Raw genomic sequence first — 22,579 nt, 5'->3', positions numbered from 1 at the left:
CCCCCCCCCCCCCACCACCCCATGAACCATGGACCTTGTCGTTGGTGGGGAGGCTTGCGTGCCTCAACGATACAGATAGCTGTACCGTAGGTGCAACCACAGTAGAGGAGTATCTGTTGAGAGGCCAGACAAACGTGTGGTTCCTGAAGAGGGGCAGCAGCCTTTTCAGTAGTTGCAGGGACAACAGTCTGGATGATTGACTGATCTGGCCTTGTAACACTAACCAAAATAGCCTTGCTGTTCTGGTACTGCGAACGGCTGAAAGTAAAGGGAAACTACAGCCGTAATTTTTCCCAAGGGCATGCAGCTTTACTGTATGATTAAATGATGATGGCGTCCTCTTGGGTAAAATATTCCGGAGGTAAAGTAGTCCCCCATTCGGATCTCCGGGCGGGGACTACTCAAGAGGACGTCGTTATCAGGAGAAAGAAAACTGGTGTTCTACGGATCGGAGCGTGGAATGTTAGATCCCTTAATCGGGCAGGTAGGTTAGAAAATCTAAAAAGGAAAATGGATAGGTTAAAGTTAGATATAGTGGGAATTAGTGAAGTTTGGTGGCAGAAGGAACAAGACTTTTGGTCAGGTGAATACAGGGTTATAAATACAAAATCAAATAGGGGTAATGCAGGAGTAGGTATAATAATGAATAAAAAAACAGGAGTACGGGTAAGCTACTACAAACAGCATAGTAAACGCATTATTGTGGCCAATATAGACACGACGCCCACACCTAATACAGTAGTACAAGTTTATAAGCCAACTAGCTCTGCAGATGATGAAGAAATTGATGAAATGTACGATGAGATAAAAGAAATTATTCAGGTAGTGAAGGGAGACGAAAATTTAATAGTCATGGGTGACTGGAATTCGAGAGCAGGAAAAAGGAGAGAAGGAAACATAGGAGGTGAATATGGATTGGGGGAGAGAAATGAAAGAGGAAGCCGCCTGGTAGAATCTTGTGCAGAGCATAAATTAATCATAGCTAACACTTGGTTCAAGAATCATGAAAGAAGGTTGTATACATGGAAGAACCCTGGAGATACTAAAAGGTATCAGACAGATTATATACTGGTAAGACAGAGATTTAGGAACCAGGTTTTAAATTGTAAGACATTTCCAGGGGCAGATGTGGACTCTGACCACAATCTACTGGTTATGAACTGTAGATTAAAACTGAAGAAACTACAAAAAGGTGGGAATTTAAGAAGATGGGACCTGGATAAACAGAAAGAACCAGGGATTGTACAGAGTTTCAGGGAGAGCATAAGGAAACAATTGACAGGAATGGGGGAAAGAAATACAGTAGAAGAAGAATGGGTAGCTCTGAGGGATGAAGTAGTCAAGGCAGCAGAGGATCAAGTAGGTAAAAAGACGAGGGCTAATAGAAATCCTTGGGTAACAGAAGAAATATAGAATTTAATTGATGAAAGGAGAAAATATAAAAATGCAGTAAAGGAATACAAACGTCTCAAAAATGATATCGACTGGAAGTGCAAAATGGCTAAGCAGGCACGGCTAGATAACAAATGTAAGGATGTAGAGGCTTATCTCACTAGGGGTAAGATAGATACTGCCTACAGGAAAATTAAAGAGACCTTTGGAGAAAGGAGAACCACTTGCATGAATATCAAGAGCTCAGATGGAAACCCAGTTCTAAGCAAAGAAGGGAAAGCAGAAAGGTGGAAGGAGTATATAGAGGGTCTATACAAGGGCGATGTACTTGAGGACAATATTATGGAAATGGAAGAGGATGTAGATGAAGATGAAATGGGAGATATGATACTGCGTGAAGGGTTTGACAGAGCACTGAAAGACCTGAGTCGAAACAAGGCCCCCAGAGTAGACAACATTCCATTAGAACTACTGACAGCCTTGGGAGAGCCTGTCCTGACAAAACTCTACCATCTGGTGAGCAAGATGTATGAGACAGGTGAAATACCCTCAGACTTCAAGAAGAATATAATAATTCCAATCCCAAAGAAAGCAGGTGTTGACAGATGTGAAAATTACCGAACTATCAGTTTAATAAGTCACAGCTGCAAAATACTTACGCGAATTCTTTACAGACGAATGGAAAAACTGATAGAAGCCAACCTCGGGGAAGATCAATTTGGATTCCGTAGAAATGTTGGAACACGTGAGGCAATACTGACCCTACGACTTATCTTAGAAGAAAGATTAAGGAAAGACAAACCTACGTTTCTAGCATTTGTAGACTTAGAGAAAGCTTTTGACAATGTTGATTGGAATACTCTCTTTCAAATTCTGAAGGTGGCAGGGGTAAAATACAGGGAGCGAAAGGTTATTTACAATTTGTACAGAAACCAGATGGCAGTTATATGAGTTGAGGGGCATGAAAGGGAAGCAGTGGTTGGGAAGGGAGTGAGACAGGGTTGTAGCCTATCCCCGATGTTATTCAATCTGTATATTGAGCAAGCAATAAAGGAAACAAAAGAAAAATACGGAGTAGGTATTAAAACCCATGGAGAAGAAATAAAAACTTTGAGGTTCGCCGATGACATTGTAATTCTGTCAGAGACAGCAAAGGACTTGGAAGAGCAGTTAAACGGAATGGACAGTGTCTTGAAAAGAGGGTATAAGATGAACATCAACAAAAGCAAAACGAGGATAATGGAATGTAGTCGAATTAAGTCGGGTGATGCTGAGGGAATTAGATTAGGAAATGAGACACTTAAAGTAGTAAAGGAGTTTTGCTATTTGGGGAGCAAAATAACTGATGATGGTCGAAGTAGAGAGGATATAAAATGTAGACTTGCAATGGGAAGGAAAGGGTTTCTGAAGAAGAAAAATTTGTTAACATCGAGTATAGATTTAAATATCAGGAAGTCATTTCTGAAAGTATTTGTATGGAGTGTAGCCATGTATGGAAGTGAAACATGGACGATAAATAGTTTGGACAAGAAGAGAATAGAAGCTTTCGAAATGTGGTGCTACAGAAGAATGCTGAAGATTAGATGGGTAGATCACATAACTAATGAGGAGGTATTGAATAGAATTGGGGAGAAGAGGAGCTTGTGGCACAACTTGACTAGAAGAATGGATCGGTTGGAAGGACATCGAGCGATCACCAACTTAGTATTGGAGGGCAGCGTGGAGGGTAAAAATCGTAGAGGGAGACCAAGAGATGAATACACTAAGCAGATTCAGAAGGATGTAGGTTGCAGTAGGTACTAGGAGATGAAGAAGCTTGCACAGGATAGAGTAGCATGGAGAGCTGCATCAAACCAGTCTCAGCACTGAAGACTACAACAACAACAACAACAACAACAACAGCATTGCTCGCAGCATTTTCAAAAATTGTTGAGGAAGTATTGTACTCAAGAGTGGTTAGCTATCTCAGCAGTAATGGGATACTTAGTAAATCACAGTTGGGATTTTAAAAATGCTGTTATACTGGGACAGCAATATACAATTTCACTGCCCACGTAATAGGTTCTTTAAATAGTAAAATGTCACCAATAGGAATTTTCTGTGACTTATCCAGAGCATTTGATTGTGTGAACCATGACATTATGTTACAGAAATTACAATTCTATGGTATAAATGGAACAGCATATGAGTGATGTAAGTCATACCCACAGAACAGGAAGCAAAAAGTTTCTTTATACAGTTTAAGTGATTTAAGGAAATTTCCCACCTCATCTAACTGGGGTGAAATTACATTAGGTGTTTCATAGGGTTCGATTATGGGCCCCCTTCTGTTCTTGATGTATGTGAATGACCCCCTTCTTATCTTAAATAAGAAGTTAAACTGACACTGTTTGCTGGTGATACAAGCATCATTATTAATCCAATAAAAGAAACTCCAATAGAAAATGATACAAAAAATGTCTTTGGAAAAGTTATTGATTGGTTTCCTGCAAATGAACTTGCTCTGAACTTTGATAAAACACAGTAAATCCAATTTTCTACTGCAAGGAGTACAGTTCCTTCAATAAATATAGCACATCAACAGAAATCAGTAGCCATGGTAGAGCATACTAAGTTTTTGGAGGTGCATATAAGTGATAATCTTAATTGGAAAGTTCATATTTTGGATCTCCTAAAGGGACTTGGTTCAGCAACTTTTGCGATCAGAAAAATTGCTAATTTTGATTATATAGAAATTAGCAAGCTAACATACTTTGCATACTTTCACTCTCTGATGTCATGCGGAATAATATTTTGGGGTAACTCAACACTTAGGCAAAAAGTATTCACTGCTCAAAAGAAAGTGGTTAGAATAATAGTCACACGTCTTGAAGGCAACTGTTTAAAAGGTCAGGAATTCTTACAACAGCCTCACAGTACATTTACTCAGTAGCGAAATTTGTTCTCAACAACATGGAGGAGACTGGTGTTTAACGTCCCATCGACAACGAGGCCATTAGAGATGGAGCACAAGCTCGGATTAGGGAAGGATGGGGAGGAAATCGGCTGTGCCCTTTCAGAGGAACCATCCCGGCATCTGCCTTATGCACGGAAAGACTAAATCAGGATGGCCAGAGACGGGTTTGAACCGTCATCCTCCTGAATGCTAGTCCAGTATGCTAACCACTGCACCACCTCGCTTGGTCTCAATAACCTGGACCAGTTTAAAAACAACAGTGACACTCATGATTATAACACCAGACAAAAGAAAGACTTACACTATCCTCTACTTACCCTATCTTTGGCACAGAAAGGGGGTAAGATATGCTGCTGTAAAATTTTTCGATAAATTACCACATGAAATAAAATGTCTGACAGTCAGCAGTAAGTTTTGAAAATAAATTGAAATCATGTCTCCTTGGCAATCTATCTATACTGTAGATGAATTCTTGAATAGGAATAAATAAATCTATAGGTGTAATATATGCATTTTGTGCCATTTAAGGGTAACAAAAATTTTAAGCTTTAATACAGGCCCAGTAACTTAGCTGAGGGTGCTTCACAAAGTACTTAAAAGACACTTGTTCACCCAGATTTCTTGTTATTTTCAGAAGTCCTGGAATACCTAAACAAAAGTAGGATGTGCAAAGAAAACTTATAGAATGGGTTCACAGTTTAGGTAACACTACAGCATGACATGTATGTAAAAAAAGGGGTCCAACAGCAGACAGTACAAGACAAATCTCAGCCATAACGTGAGTAATTATTCTTAAAATTTTAACGACACGATTTTACAAAACTGAGACATATGTGCAGGGATGGTTCCAACTGGTAGGTCATAGCTAACCAGCTGTCCCATCCTTGCCAAACTAGACCTGTATGTAAACACCTGTATATATGATTTATGTCTTTTTCTTATTAAATTGTACTACCACAAAATGTCCAACATCACTCTAACAGTGATCTTCAGTTGAATAATCTGCTGATGTTACTACTACTACTATTGCTATTGCTATTTATCTCCTCTCCCACCGTGCTACCCAAGTACAATGGAAACAGGAAACACATATGTGAAGTTCTAATGAAGGAAAAATATGCTCTCAGATTAACAAGAATGCCTTCTTCTTCTTCTTCTTCTTCTTCTTCTTCTTCTTCTTCTTTCTTTTTTTCTTTTTCTTTCTTTTTTCTTTCTTTTTTTTTAATAACACCTGAGTATATTCAGTGATAGAAATGCCATGGTAAAGTAATGTGCCAACCTTCCAAACTGAAGGCCATAGTGGCATGTGAATTGAAGAAATACCCTAAAGACATATAGTTCTTAATTAAGTAAATATGGTGTAAGTTAAAGACATATGTAAATAGTTTCAATAACTGATAATTATTAGAAAGAAATTACCTTCCCACTCAGAATGTATGGATTCAATGTTCTGTGATTTTCTGGTACATCCGAAACAAGTTCTTCTGGTTGCCATTCTTTTATAAGTTGTTCTTTCTCCTGTATATATATTAGACACAAAAATTTTAAAATTTTCCATCTTTCTCCAGCAAAAACATTCAGTAAAATCAATAGCAAAGCCATACTATACCTTTTTGGACAACTTCACCAAATCATTAGGATTGTAGCTTTTATGGAATATAAGCCATAGGACCCATAATCCCAAGAATATTTCCAGAACAAGATGATATGCTGGTACCTGTGAATGCAAGGAAATAACGTTACTTCCACTGATACCATCCAACTATTTGTCCGCATAATTTGGGAGTCTAAAAACAGAAATAAATGGCATAATAAGAAAACATATTATGCCAAAAGACAGACATAACTATCATTAAAAGCTATAATTAAATAGGCTAAATGAATAATACCATTAAACTAAAATATTTCTTGTGATCAATCCCTCAATTCATGGAGACAGAAATACTATGACTAGAGAATATTTGGAAGTTTATTACTTTATTATTTGGAGCCTGCATAAGCACCAACAGAGTGCAACAATTCAATAATAGTTACTAAAACAGCCTCATGTATTTATTTTTGGCAAGTTTCTCTTTCATCCGATGCATATCTTGACCTGTTGTATGTTCCTGACGGTTCTCCTTTATAATCAGATATATTGCCGTGAGCTCTAGTGTGTGCAGTGTACCATAGTAGTTAGCCATGCTGGCTGGTGTGCTGCAGGTCACCAGTTCAAATCCATCCATCAGCAATTATTTGTTATTTAGTATTCATCATTTCTGGAATGTTCTTGAAATATCTTATATTTATGATATTTGTATGATCAGGAGTATTTGAGGTTTGTATAAATACCAGCATTATGGAATATTCAATACTTGTATAAATAGCTATAAGCTCTGCACATGAGATCAGTTTTCTTCTGGCTGCACGTTGGAGTCAGTAATAAATGTGCTTTCAGTGCTAAGTGTCTTACTTCACTGACAACCTTGCCTTCAGCTTTGGACTTAATATTGGTATGTGGTTTCAACATGACATCATTAGGTGGGGGCACTGGGTACCACTACATCAAACCATCTACATCACTGTGGCTTCAAACAGGCAGAAATGCTGTTCAAGACAGCAAAATTGATGAAAGCATTCAGCTGAGTCACCATATACAACAGGTGGGATGAAATGTTGTGCATTGCAAATGTGTACTTTTACTTGGGAAGCTCAGTTCAACAGTGGTTTGAGAAAAATGAGGAGAAGCTTAATAGCTAGATGAAATTTTTGCAGTTTCTAACATGCAATAACATGCAATCCCCCCCCCCCATGAACCATGGACCTTGCCGTTGGTGGGGAGGCTTGCGTGCCTCAGCGATACAGATAGCCGTACCGTAGGTGCAACCACAACGGAGGGGTGTTGAGAGGCCAGACAAACGTGTGGTTCCTGAAGAGGGGCAGCAGCCTTTTCAGTAGTTGCAAGGGCAACAGTCTGGATGATTGACTGATCTGGCCTTGTAACAATAACCAAAACGGCCTTGCTGTGCTGGTACTGGTTCCTGAAGAGGGGCAGCAGCCTTTTCAGTAGTTGCAAGGGCAACAGTTTGGATGATTGACTGATCTGGCCTTGTAACAATAACCAAAACGGCCTTGCTGTGCTGGTACTGCAAACGGCTGAAAGCAAGGGGAAACTACAGCCGTAATTTTTCCCGAGGGCATGCAGCTTTACTGTATGATTAAATGATGATGGCGTCCTCTTGGGTAAAATATTCCGGAGGTAAAATAGTCCCCCATTCGGATCTCCGGGCGGGGACTACTCAAGAGGATGTCGTTATCAGGAGAAAGAAAACTGGCGTTCTACGGATCGGAGCGTGGAATGTCAGATCCCTTAATCGGACAGGTAAGTTAGAAAATTTAAAAAGGGAAATGGATAGGTTAAAGTTAGATATAGTGGGAATTAGTGAAGTTTGGTGGCAGCAGGAACAAGACTTCTGGTCAGGTGAATACAGGGTTATAAACACAAAGTCAAATAGAGGTAAAGCAGGAGTAGGTTTAATAATGAATAGGAATGTGGGTAAGCTACTACAAACAGCATAGTGAACGCATTATTGTGGCCAAGATAGATACGAAGCCCACACCTACTACAGTAGTACAAGTTTATATGCCAACTAGCTCTGCAGATGACGAAGAAATTGATGAAATGTATGATGAGATAAAAGAAATTATTCAGGTAGTGAAGGGAGACGAAAATTTAATAGTCATGGGTGATTGGAATTCGAGAGTAGGAAAAGGGAGAGAAGGAAACATAGGAGGTGAATATGGATTGGGGCTAAGAAATGAAAGAGGAAGCCGCCTGGTAGAATTTTGCACAGAGCACAACATAATCATAGCTAACACTTGGTTTAAGAATCATGAAAGAAGGCTGTATACATGGAAGAACCCTGGAGATACTAAAAGGTATCAGATAGATTATATAATGGTAAGACAGAGATTTAGGAACCAGGTTTTAAATTGTAAGACATTTCCAGGGGCAGATGTGGACTCTGACCACAATCTATTGGTTATGACCTGTAGATTAAACCTGAAGAAACTGCAAAAAGGTGGGAATTTAAGGAGATGGGACCTGGATAAACTGAAAGAATCAGAGGTTGTACAGAGTTTCAGGGAGAGCATAAGGGAACAATTGACAGGAATGGGGGAAAGAAATACAGTAGAAGAAGAATGGGTAGCTTTGAGGGATGAAGTAGCGAAGGCAGCAGAGGATCAAGTAGGTAAAAAGATGAGGGCTAGTAGAAATCCTTGGGTAACAGAAGAAATATTGAATTTAATTGATGAAAGGAGAAAATATAAAAATGCAATAAAGGAATACAAACGTCTCAAAAATGATATCGATAGGAAGTGCAAAATGGCTAAGCAGGCATGGCTAGATAACAAATGTAAGGATGTAGAGGCTTATCTCACTAGGGGTAAGATAGATACTGCCTACAGGAAAATTAAAGATACCTTTGGAGAAAGGAGAACCACTTGCATGAATATCAAGAGCTCAGATGGAAACCCAGTTCTAAGCAAAGAAGGGAAAGCAGAAAGGTGGAAGGAGTATATAGAGGGTCTATACAAGGGCGATGTACTTGAGGACAATATTATGGAAATGGAAGAGGATGTAGATGAAGATGAAATGGGAGATATGATACTGCGTGAAGGGTTTGACAGAGCACTGAAAGACCTGAGTCGAAACAAGGCCCCCAGAGTAGACAACATTCCATTGGAACTACTGACGGCCTTGGGAGAGCCAGTCCTAACAAAACTCTACCATCTGGTGAGCAAGATGTATGAAACAGGTGAAATACCCTCAGACTTCAAGAAGAATATAATAATTCCAATCCCAAAGAAAGCAGGTGTTGACAGATGTGAAAATTACCGAACTATCAGTTTAATAAGTCACAGCTGCAAAATACTAACACGAATTCTTTACAGACGAATGGGAAAACTAGTAGAAGCCAACCTCGGGGAAGATCAGTTTGGATTCCGTAGAAACACTGGAACACGTGAGGCAATACAGCTTATATTAGAAGAAAGATTAAGGAAAGGCAAACCTACGTTTCTAGCATTTGTAGACTTAGAGAAAGCTTTTGACAATGTTGACTGAAATACTCTCTTTCAAATTCTAAAGGTGGCAGGGGTAAAATACAGGGAGCGAAAGGCTATTTACAATTTGTACAGAAACCAGATGGCAGTTATATGAGTTGAGGGGCATGAAAGGGAAGCAGTGGTTGGGAAGGGAGTGAGACAGGGTTGTAGCCTATCCCCGATGTTATTCAATCTGTATATTGAGCAAGCAATAAAGGAAACAAAAGAAAAATACGGAGTAGGTATTAAAACCCATGGAGAAGAAATAAAAACTTTGAGGTTCGCCGATGACATTGTAATTCTGTCAGAGACAGCAAAGGACTTGGAAGAGCAGTTAAACGGAATGGACAGTGTCTTGAAAAGAGGGTATAAGATGAACATCAACAAAAGCAAAACGAGGATAATGGAATGTAGTCAAATTAAGTCGGGTGATGCTGAGGGAATTAGATTAGGAAATGAGACGCTTAAAGTAGTAAAGGAGTTTTGCTATTTGGGGAGCAAAATAACTGATGATGGTCGAAGTAGAGAGGATATAAAATGTAGACTGGCAATGGCAAGGAAAGCGTTTCTGAATAAGAGATATTTGTTAACATCGAGTATAGATTTAAGTGTCAGGAAGTCATTTCTGAAAGTATTTGTATGGAGTGTAGCCATGTACGGAAGTGAAACAAGGACGATAAATAGTTTGGACAAGAAGAGAATAGAAGCTTTCGAAATGTGGTGCTACAGAAGAATGCTGAAGATTAGATGGGTAGATCACATAACTAATGAGGAAGTATTGAATAGGATTGGGGAGAAGAGAAGTTTGTGGCACAACTTGACCAGAAGAAGGGATCGGTTGGTAGGACATGTTCTGAGGCATCAAGGGATCACCAACTTAGTATTGGAGGGCAGCGTGGAGGGTAAAAATCGTAGAGGGAGACCAAGAGATGAATACACTAAGCAGATTCAGAAGGATGTAGGTTGCAGTAGGTACTGGGAGATGAAAAAGCTTGCACAGGATAGAGTAGCATGGAGAGCTGTATCAAACCAGTCTCAGGACTGAAGACCACAACAACAACAACATGCAATTCAACAAAACCCGACATTTTAATTTCACAGAATGGGCATATGATTAGTGAAACTGAACAGTTCAAATATCTATGTGTTCAGATAGATAGTAAACTGTTGTGGAAAGCCCACATTCAGGATTTCGTTGAAAGACTTAATGCTGCCATTTTTACTATTCAAACAGTATCTGAAGTAAGTGATAGTTCGACATGAAAAGTAGTCTACTTTGCTTATTTTCATTTGCTTATGACATATGGTATTATATTTTGGGGTAAGTCTTCCCAGTCTCAAATGATATTTTTAGCTCAGAAATGGGCAGTTTGGGCAATAAGTGGTATAAGTTTGCGAACCTCTTGTTTACCCCTGTTCATAAGTCTGGATATTCTAGCTTTGGCCTCTCAATATATATATTATTTACTGTCATTTCTTGTTAACAATATCAGCTTATTCCCAAGAATTAGCAGATTTCAGGCAATTAATACTAGGCAGAACTTCAATCTGCATTTGGATCACACTTCCTTGAGTCTTGTGCAGAAAAGGTGTGCAGTATACTGCTGCATCCATTTTGAATAAGCTACCACAATAATTCAAAGATCTTAGCAGCAATTCGTGCTGAAGTGTTTCCCCATGGGTCACTCCTTCTATCTTGTCGAGGAGTTCCCTGAAAAATTAAGCTGATTCCTGTGTTATATTGTTGATTGCGTTTACATAAACTTATGGCGTGTCTTTTTTTGGATTCATAAATATTTTATTTTATCTGCCATTACTTTTAAGTTGTAATTTCATGTACTGACATGTTCCATGACCTAAGAGATTTGCTCCTCAATTTGGTCCTATAGAACTAGATGTGAAAAATAAAAATAAAAAAATTCCAGGCCAAACTGAAGAAAACATCTGGTGACAGTCACCAGCAAGTCCTCTTAGTAGATGAACAATTGAAAAACAGAACCCAATAACATGGTGAACCAACACAGTCATACAGACAGAGTAGTGTGGCCCTTTGGACCATAGTAAATCTGAATATGACAGAAGCCAACGAAACCTCACACTTTGTGAAGGGAGTCACAGGGGACATGTATGAAGTTCTTCTGGAAAGGACATCACAACAGAAGAATTCATCATGTAGTGACAGTGCATCAAGGAAATGCAACAGAAAAAGAGTCAGATGAAAGAGCTATGTTTGACTCCCAAGTGTAGTCCCTCTGGCAATTGCGGCACGGCACATCACCAATACCTCACTTCTCTCACATACCAGCTTGTAAGAGAAGACACATGGCATTTTACGGGAGCCAGAACTGTCTAGCCGAGTACATAAGAGGTAGCAACCATGAACATTAACCCTATACAACAGGAGGTAACAGAGAACAACAGGAGGTTTATCAGTCTTTGGTACCAATCCTCACTACCAGTGCAATGTCCTTTGAAGATTTAACTTGGCCATCTCTGACATACACCACCACTGCCAATAGCATCCAATCAAGATAGGTACAACCAATTCCTCTGGTTGGTTGGTTTTTTGGAGTTAAAGGGAACAAACTGCGATGTCAGTAGTCCCATCATCCTGTATCTATCAAACAAGGAATAATCCTCAAAGGGAGGATACAAAACACAAATCCTGGGAAGCCTGATGGCAACAAAGATACAATAAGACAGAGATAAAAAAAAAGGGAGAAGCAGGAGAGGAGTGAGAGGGAGTAAGATGAGCGAGTCTCTGCCCAGAATGCTGTTGGAGGGCCCTGGGCTATGGCATGTTCATTCCCTGAGATCCCAATACGATCAGGGGTCCAAACAAAGATGACGGGCCATCCAGATGATCAGAAAGAAGATTCTGGATGTTTGCGACTAATGGGTGATAATGGTAGTACTCATCTATAGGCTGAAGGCTGCTCAGGGAATCCCAGTACATTAGAAACATCTTCCATCTGTACGAACGAGCATGGCTAAGGGTCTGTTTGATGGCCACCAATTCTGCAGTGAAGACACTGCATCCACTCAGCAGGGATCATATAGTTCACTCCACCTTGCGTGTACGTATGTAAAGCCGGTTCCATCCATCGACTGTTGAGCTGTCAGTGTACATTGCTTCTGAACCTGGAAACACACTGAGAACAGCGACCAACAGGCGGCAAAAAAACCATGAGGTCAACTGAATTTTTCCATCCAAAGGATAAATCAAGACAAATCTGAGGTCAGGGTACACATCATGGGGATGTACCTGGCACTGAGGAAGTTGGAGTTCAGAGCATAGGCGCTGTATTTGAACTGCAATTGTGACCCCAATTTTGGGTCCCCATGGTGGGAGGTGAATCTCCCTACTAGGAAAAAGGACATGTTAGCTCAGATGCTCAGGGAAATTGCGAAGGTGCGTAGCATAACTGAGTAGCTCTTGTTGCCACCTGATCTGTAATGGAGTGACCCCAGCCTCCTCAAATAGGCTGTTCACAGGGCTATTTCTAAAAGCTCCTGTTGCAAGTTGGACCCCACAGTGGTGTACTGGGTCCAATGGCCATGATGCTGAGGTCGATACCGAATCTTATGCCAGACTCCCATAATCGAGATGGGACAGTATCAGAGTTTTGTAAAGCCACAGAAGGGTAAAGTGGTCTGCACCCCAGCTGGTGTTACTGAGGCAGTGAAGTGTATTACGGGGTAGCCAGCACTTTTGCTTAAGATGGGAAAGACACATCAACTGGGCATTGAAGACCAGTCCCAAAAAGTGGTAAGGCTCCCCCATATCGAGTAATTTGTGGTTGAGGTAAAGTTCTGGTTGTGGACGAACAGTACAACATCTACAGAAGTGCATAACCCAAGTCTTGGCAACTGAAAGCAATGGGTGAGGGCCCATGACTGCCTTTTGAATGGTGCCCTGCAGTCAGCGTTCAATCAACAACCACACCAAAGGAGCAACAGTAAAAGCAAAAATAATCGGCATACAAAGAGGGTTATACTGAGGACTCCACAGCTGCTGCCACATCTGATGGCCACTACAGAGAGAGAGAGAGAGAGAGAGAGAGAGAGAGAGAGAGAGAGAGAGAGAGAGAGAGAGGGGGGGGGGGGGGGGGTGTTACTCAACACAGAGCCCTACGGGACACTGTTTTCTTATATATGGGATATGGTGGGTACTGTGGTAAGCACCAACTTGTATCTAGAAAGTACAGTGAGACAAGAAGTTCTGGACAAGAATTGAAAGCACACCCTGCAGACCCCACTCATGTAAGGTATCAAGGATGTGATATCACGTGCATTTGCAGGTCGAAGAAGACAACAATAATGTGTTGACATTTGGTCAAACTCATGGCAAACAAAGTTATCAGCACTAGAACGGCCTTAGCGAAAACCACCTTGGACTGGTGCCACAGGTCCCGAGACTCAAGCAGCCTACACAACCACCAGTTCACCATGTGTTCGAGTGTAAAGAACATTGGTGAGGCAAATTGGGTGATGCCTGTCCAGCTCTAGGTGGTGCTTACATGGTTTCAGCACTGGGATGATGATGCTTTCTTGCCACTGCGATAGGAACTCACTCTCACTTCATATATGGTTGAAGATAATAAGGAGATGACACTCACAATCCAGCGATAGGTGTTTTAGCATTTGGCTTTGGCTACAGTCTAGCCCTGGGGCTGTATCAGGGCAAATGACTAAGGAACTGAAGAATTCCCACTCACTGAATGGAGCATTACATGGCTCCAGGTGGTATGTAGTGAAGGATAAGTGCATTCGCTCCAACTGCTGTTTGAGGTCATAAAAGGAAGGTTGATAGTTCTCAAACACAGAGGCTGGAGCACAGTGCAGAGCAAACTGTTCAGTGACAGCATTTAGGTCTGTGAAGACAGCACTGTTCAAGGAAATACCACATGCACCTGCAGAGGACTGGTATCCGTAGAGGCATCTGATCATCAACCAATCCTGTGGAGGAAGGATCTGTGGTCCAATGGTTGAAACATGCCGTTCCCTGTAGTCTTGGTTCTGTCATTTTATTAGGTGACATATCCAGGCTTGGAGCTATTTAAAGGCAATGAGATGCATCACCAATCAAGCTGCTTATGGCATTGCAGAGCACACCTGTTATCTCTAATAGCCTTGGTGATTTCAGAGGTTCATCAAGGTACTGTTTTCTGATGGGATGATCTTGAAGAATAAATGATTGCTAAGTTGGCTGCTGATAGGATGGCTGCTGTTGTACTCTGGACAGCCACATCAATACCTCCATGTAGCAGGGAGCTAAGGACTACACTGGAGGTGAAATCATCACAGTTGGCATTGTTGAGAGCCATCCTGAGTGGGTGCCAAGGGGGGTGATGCTGAGGGAGGAGAGGGAGATAGGGAAGTGGTCACTATGACACAGGTCATCGTGGACACTCTAGTGGTCAGATGGGAGAAGACCAGGCCTGCAAATGGAAAGATCCATGGCCGAGTAAGAGACACTTCACCATCAGGAGGAAGATAAACATTACAGATGGTAGAATCCTAAGATGCCGTTACCCGAACAGCCTTAGCCTCCAAAGTTGTATCAGGAGGCACGAGTTCATTATCCACAACATATGTACCAGCTCCACCCAACACCCTATCACAGTCAGCACTATTCTCAAAATAGCCCTGGTATCTGTTGAGGTCAGGGATCCACATTGCTGGAAAATGTCCTGATGGGAAATGCAGTAGGGAGGTGCTTAAGAAATTTCATTTAGTCAGGTAGTGGAAAAAACTGCTACAATTCCACTGGAGAATCATGCTGTCGGTACATTGTGAGGTCGTGGAGGGACCAAGATGGTAGGCCCAGTGTCACTTGCTGCCACTGGTTGAGAGGTTATGGTATCAACACAAATAGGTTCCGAGACACATTGTCCGTTGCAATCTGACATCTCAGGAGCCACCAGGATCTCTGCTTCAACCACAGAAGCAGAACATGCAGAATCTGATGGCATGGGGGGCTCCTCTGAATTAGTTTCATGGACTGAGGAAGGTTGCAAAGTCATATAACCAGCAGCCTGTGGCTCCCTCAGCCATTGGCTGGTATCTAGTTGTAGAACAGCAGAAATATTGGAGGGGAGTATCCCAAGGGACTCCTTCCTGGTGTAAGAAGCCAAAGAAGGGCGATGCATCTCTGGCTGGGGAATCGGGATTGATGCCCCTGGCGGGTGGGGAGCCATTGCTCCTACAGTGTGTGTGTGGGAAGGAGCAGGAGAGCCCCCAACCAGCAAGGGGGCAGGCATGGTCGAGTAACACTTAGGCCTGTAGTACGAGGCATAATGGGCAAGAGTACTGTTGCCAGAGGGTGACGTCATAGCTGTAGCATACAGCATTGTCATGCTGCAGGAAGTAGACACTTGTAGTGTTTTTTTGGCCTCATGGTATGTTAGTCTGTCCTGAGTCTTATATTCCCGTATTTTTTTCTCTCTCTGAAAGATAGCGCAGTCTGATGAGGAGGGAGAATGTTGGTCTCCACAGTTGACACAGATGGGGGGAGGGGCACAAGCAACATTTGTGTGCAACAGTCATCCACAATCCTTACAGATTGGGCTGGCATTGCAACACGAAGATGTGTCCGAATTTCATGTGTTTGAAGCACCGCATCCGGAGGAGAGGGGGCGGGAGGCAGGAAATTTCACGTCACATCAGTATACCATCACCTCGACCTTTTCAGGCAACGAACTGCCTCAGAGGCCATGATGAAGGCCCCAGTAGCAAGCTTACTGTCCTTTGCCCCCTATTGATATGATGGACAAAGTGTACACCATGTCGCTCCAAGTTGGCATGCAGCTCATCATCAGACTGAAAGAGCAGCTCATGACTGAAAATGATGCCCTGAAACAGATTTAGACTATTATGGTGAGCAATAGTCACCGGAATGTCATCCGACTTGTGGCAAGTGACCAACACCTATGACTGGGTACAGGATGCTGTTTCAATCAGAATTAATCCACTCTATGTCTTAGAGATGGGTGCAAATTCTCCAAACATGTGCTCTTTTTTCTCTACAAAGAATAAATTAAGGTTCTTTGGCCAAAAAAGAATCCTCATCTGTTCCTGTACAAACCAGGTATTGGGGGGAGTATTTCTCTGCTTGTTGCTTAATCCTACATTCCTCCCATGACATAACCAGAGAAGGAAATAGTTTGGGGTTGTATCTGAAGAGACAGACGGGGCCATATTATCACCAGCATGAGAAAGTTTCATCTGTAAGGCATCTGCCATGGTGCCACCCACTCTGAACGGGGGCTCTCCAATGGGTGCCACCCAGCCTCTGGTGAGTAATCCATTGCTTGGAGTCCTGGTACCTGTCATGATGGGCAGGTACTCCTTGGCATAGGTAGGAAGTTTCCAGCTCAGGCACCAACAGTGTGATCCCTGAATGGTCAGGGAGCTACTTCCAGGCAAGTACTTGAGACGAACCCCCCCCCCCCCCCCCCCCACACACACACACACACATACAAAGGGATGGCTACCGTGTTGGTTCTGGGCATATTGTGTGCTATCCTATTAGAAAGGAAGGGTGCTAAGATGGGAAGGCACAAAGAAGTAACATACACCACACTGGGCGACCTTCCCTGCTTGATCTACACTTCTGAAAAATTTGGAAAAGTGATGGCAGATCAAACCCACAATGGGGACCTTGTATTGATTAATGTCAAGATGTAGACAGCAGTGGGAGTGCAAAGGAGAACCAAGGTCCTAAATCACATACCATGTCCAGCTGTGTCTGCACTAGAAACACCATCTGATGGAAAGGGAGAGGAGGACAGGAATGGTGGAAGTGTACACTTGCAGCACATTAATGCTGCAAAGGATGGTGCCCCATTGTAGCAAGCACATACTCACAAAAGAGTTGTGATCCCCCTGGGGTAATCAACTCCCCTGCCAAGTAAAACAGCCAGCAGACAAACAGACATTTGGAGGATAAAGAACAAAATGCAGGTATTTTTTTGTTGTAAGTGCCCTGGACATGTTGTGCACTACTGCAGAGAGAGAAAATGCATGTCTGACTACTATGATGCAAGACATAAACCATCACAACAGTCCTAATAGCACCAGTTGACTGCAGCCACTTATAGTCGACATGTGGGCGAAGCTAATCACTGCATTTGGATGTAGTCGTACACCAACATGCCCTAGCCATTCCCTGTTGCTGTACAGATGTACCAGACACTTACCTGGCTACCAAAGTCATGGAAACTAAGCGAGGTGACAACCTATGGTGGTGAAGCCACCACATATGAAATTACTCCATGGATAACAGGCACAAGATGCCAGGACATCATCATTGATGGGCTACTTGTGCGGACACTAGCTGAGTCAGACTTCCTTTTTCGGTAACATTAATTGCTTGTAGTCGTCAGCTAAAGGAAACTATGTTTTGTGATACAAAAGTGATTGTGCAGAATGTCACAAATGGAAAGTACATCTAGACGATGGAACAAGTACTGCCAAGAATAACCATCAATGACAGAATTTAGCCTTTGAATTTGTCATTTTAACAGAATGCAGTCGTCATAATGATATTCTCAGATGGGACTTCTTACAGGGATCACAAGCAGTCAAAGACTGTGACAGATCAGAGCTCCAGACTGACAAAGCTATTCCAACACATACACAGAACAAAGATTGCTATGTGCGCTTGCTTGCATCATTCAGGAGAAGCACCATGGTAGTAATGGGCATGGCTGTTGAAGGGCAGCAGAACAGAGGGGCAGACAAGGCACGAAGTAGACCTAGAAAACACGAGATAGGCAAAGTCATTGTCAGGAAACTGCAACGAGATGGGCATGACCCACACACAGAAGAAAGAGGCCCAGGAGGGTACCAGGGGACCAGGGCCAAGGGGGAATTATCTGCAGCAAGCAGAAAGAAAGGCAGAACAAAGGGCAACATGTCAGGAGGTGACACGCCTGGGCTCACAGAGTCAGAAAAGAAAAGAGCAACGACGTCACCATTAGACAAAGAAAGGGGGTCGAAGGAGTGGGTGGGAACCGTGGGCACAGAAAGCGATGCAGGTCTGAAGCAGGGTGGAGGTCGGGTAGGCTGGTGGCGTGCGAGCCGATGGCATGAGGTGTGTGGGCCAGTGGTGGACAGGTCAGTGGTGCTAGAGCTGGCCTTTCTGAAGCTGGGATGGGTGCATTGACCAGTGGCGAGGGCGGCAGTGGCACTGGAGCAGGCAGCATAGGAGCCAATGTTGTTGCAGGTGGAGGCATTGGAGTTGTGGGGGTGAAACTGATGGGGCCCTAGGCAGTGAAGCCAGTGGGTTTGATGGCATAGGAGCTAGTTCAGAGGAGGCTTCCAGGCTGAGGAGAATTGGCAGAGCCTAGAGAGACAGCAAGGTCAGAGAGGACAGTTGAACCAAAGAATGTGTCAGAACCAGAGAAGGCAGTGGAGGCCGAGGAAGCATTAGAGCAGGAGAGGGTATTGGAGTCCAAAGGTGAGTGAGAGCAAGGGGTAGACTGAAGTCTGAGGATAAGGCACTGGAGATGGTAGTGACAGAGGTGGAGCAGCTGCAGGCAGAGGAGGCAGAGACAGCCAGGAGAGAAGCACTGGGAAGTGCAGAGATGTGGAGAAGATGGTTCACTCCTGCAATGAATACAGGACACAAATCTGAACATTTTCGAGCTCTAGAGGAAATGGTGACAACTGTGCTGAGTTCTGAGCAGGGGTAAAGAGTTTGTGCATCGGCACAGGTGAGGTGCCATCGAAGAAGTTCAGTGGTGCACAGGTGGTGTTGCGTGAGGTGGAGAAGCTGTGCTGTCCTGTCTGTGGCACATGGGGGCATTATCACCAATTAGTGCTGAGTCAAGCAAGCAATGCCCTGGCTGAGACTTGCAATTGCAGACCCAGTAGCTGGGAAAATTACAGCAGTGAAGTTCTAGTATGTGAGGAGCCATGTGGATCACAATGATGCTTTAGAGACATGTCCATGAAACAAAAGTAGCACATGTAAGATCATTTCTCATAACCACTTTTATGTCTTGGTCTTTACAAGATGGCAGGGACAGCACATAATAAAGTTGTTCCACAGTTTACAATGAAAAAACACACACATAAACAGTTCATGCTCTGATGTGGAACAGAAAATAAGAGCCATTCTGATTGAATGATAGTTCTCACTATAGTCCAAATCGGTGTACAATCGATGTCTGGTTGATGTCCTAGACTGTGATCCAGCCAGTGTACGTGCAGAGTGGAGTCCTGTACCTCGCTGGATTGACATTCGGTTGGAGATCAGGGCAGTGCTGAAGGTGGCTGCTGATGAATGCTACAGATGGGGTTGGGTTGGGTTGTTTGGGGAAGGAGACCAGACAGTGAGGTCATCGGCCTCATCAGATTAGGGAAGGACGGGGAAGGAAGTCGGCTGTGCCCTTTCAGAGGAACCATCCCGGCATTTGCCTGGAGCGATTTAGGGAAATCACGGAAAACCTAAATCAGGATGGCAGGATGCGGGATTGAACCATAGTCCTTCTGAATGTGAGTCCAGTGTTGCTACTGACGGATTAGCTGCAAGAAGCAGCTGGAATTGATACCGGAGCAAGAGCAAATACTGCTAACTAGTGATCATGCAGTGTCTTCAGTATTTCCCTGAGGGTCACATCAGATCCAGAGATCCACTGATTCCCATTTGTTGAGTTCAGGAACATACCCAAGAGGAATGCCACTGCTGCAGCCGGGATTTGTACTAGATGCCCCAGAGGTAGTTTGTCACCTGCTTCCATTATTAGCATTTGTTACAGTGGCTCACACAGATAATTGGTGGTTGATCCCCAGAGCTGATACAGTGTTTTACCATGGGCCACTTGGTCTGTCTTTCTCCACACTGGATTTCAAAGAATATGAAAACTGTAAGTAGAATGACTGTCAATCGCCAACATTGTTCCTCGGTTAGACCACAGCCTATTGCCAATTTGGTAGTAGCTTCCTCCCTGCACTGTCTGTGGTGATAGTGGAGCATGATTCTTCACCAATGACACTAAGCTGTCCTTCCTGGACTGATTCAGATGCCTCCGTGCATTCGTATTTAGGGGTGAGTTGGGGCTGCTCGTGACACTTAGATATCCAAAATTCTTTTCAACCACCATCACTGGTATGCAGATTTCTTTTGTGTGTCTAAGAAGCTTTTTGCAGTCAACAAAAGCTTCACAGTTTTACTGAGCATCTTGACTGATGACTGAAACTTGTGTTATGGTCGTCTCTTCTCTCGAGGGTGCCTCTGTGCAAGTGCTGGTGACAGGGTGTTCACCAATCTTCCTACAGCACTCATCACTGCACCCGACCTCACTTGCTGCTCCCTCTAGCCATGAGCCCGACACTACTTCGGTCCTCCTGTCCCTTTGTAGCGATGATGCAGCCAGCCATGGACAGCCTGCCCTTCGAGGGTAGCGTACCTTGTCTACTGGTACTGAGGTCCCCACCTATGTTCCCTCCTGTGCTCCTACATGCATCACCATGCTCCTATATGCACTGCCATGCTCCAATGTGCATTACTGCGGGTGTCCACACATGTCCTTCAGCCAAAGTCCTCCAAAATATTAAAGTCCTGTCACTATTCCTCTGAGTGATGCCTACGTAGAGTCCAGAGATGGCCTACAATGTCTATGGAGCCTAAGTCCTAGAGACAATGGACGAACACTGCAGCTTGTAGACTCGGCAGTAAGTGGAAACTGAACATGACTTGGCTCTCTGAAGAGAACTGTCTACTGTATCTCAGTGCTCCAGTATTTAAGGTCACATTGACCAATCGCTATCCACACACGATGCCCATGGGATGGCACCTGCGGCCCCTTGCGGACCTCAGTATAGCTTAGTTTGTACCACCAACCCAAACAGCTGCTGTGCTACAACTGTTTCGAGTGCGGCTTATTGACCACAGTGAGATACTCACTGGAGTCGTGAGCACCATCACCACACGTTCTTCATGCTCAGGTTTTCCTCTTCCTTCAGTGACTTTTCTTCAAATGTTCTGGTCCATTTCTTCCTTGTGCATCACTGAAGTCACAGCCTACAACAGCTTCTTCTATCTGATGTGCCCTCTCCATGGGCCTCTTCCCTGTCCTCCAGCATCCTTGCTTGCTCATAACCGTTCACTTTTTGGTGCCTCTGTCACACCCACAGCCACCTCTCCACCTCCTGTTCATTTCCTCCTTCCCTCCACCCATCGACATCCGATGGCTTCACCATCTCTTTTTAAGGGGTAGGGGCTGAAGTATCTGGCCACTTGCCTGGCAACATACCACAACAGAACACACACGTGGCTGGCCAGTTTCCATACCCTCGGCATCCTCTGTAGCAATCCCAACTCTGACCAGACAAGCCACTCTGTGTATGCACCAGATGAAAACAGCAACATATACCACTGTGTACAAGTCAGAGGGTAACAGCAACATGCGTATCCCTCTGTGCACACGCCAGACTCCAGTGGGCTACACAAGTGGTATCAGCATTGCCTGCCAGTACCATGCACCATGACCTCGGCACTATAATCTGTCCACACACCACGCGAAGTGCATCCACATGATCCTCACAGACATCCTTCTTCTGGACTATTTAAGATGCTCCACAACTACTAACCAGCAGCATTCACTCCCATGCTGGCTTCAACACCAACTGCTCTTTGCGGCTCATCCATTGGTAGTGATTCTCAGCAGCAGTCTTCAGTGCCATCTTTATCTCTGACTGGATGTGACCCAGTGCTGCCCCAGACTTCAACCAACAAAACAACCTGCCTTTACTGACTGAACCAGACACCAACCCAGACATCAACCGGATAATCATCTAGGACATCAACCAGAAATTGACCAGACACTGATGAGGACACTGATTGTGACTAGTGAGAACTTGGTCATTCTACCGAAAGTGGCTCTTATTTTTTATTCTGCTGCAGGACCATGAACTGTTCATCTGTGTGTTGTCTTCGCCCCCTCATAAAGACCAAGCCATAAAAAAATGTGTCTGATGGCAAGAACAAGTGGACATTGTGCAGTACATGTACACTCCAAGAACTACTCAAAATTACTACGAAAAGTCATTATAAACTCAAGAAACAGGTACACTGTGTCAGAAATCAGTAGTTCCGAGAACAGACTTAAGGGCTAGATGGACTGTAGTGAAATG

General features: G+C 43.4%; 1 protein-coding gene across 1 annotated transcript in view; it reads right to left on the bottom strand.

Moving 5' to 3' along the window:
* LOC124795407 (serine palmitoyltransferase 1) overlaps positions 1–22,579 on the bottom strand; it is a 110,304-nt gene that overhangs the window by 72,413 nt on the left and 15,312 nt on the right. The window contains exons 2-3 of the mRNA XM_047259428.1: positions 5,958–6,065; positions 5,768–5,866 (exon numbers count right to left, since the gene is read on the bottom strand). Coding sequence (XP_047115384.1) covers positions 5,768–5,866; positions 5,958–6,065 — 207 coding nt within the window. The remainder of the gene's footprint in view (positions 1–5,767; positions 5,867–5,957; positions 6,066–22,579) is intronic.

The sequence above is a fragment of the Schistocerca piceifrons genome, chromosome 4 (assembly GCF_021461385.2).
Source record: "Schistocerca piceifrons isolate TAMUIC-IGC-003096 chromosome 4, iqSchPice1.1, whole genome shotgun sequence".
Taxonomy (NCBI): domain Eukaryota; kingdom Metazoa; phylum Arthropoda; class Insecta; order Orthoptera; family Acrididae; genus Schistocerca; species Schistocerca piceifrons.
Note: the sequence above shows the minus strand (reverse complement) of the source record. Positions and strands in the feature narration are given on the sequence as shown.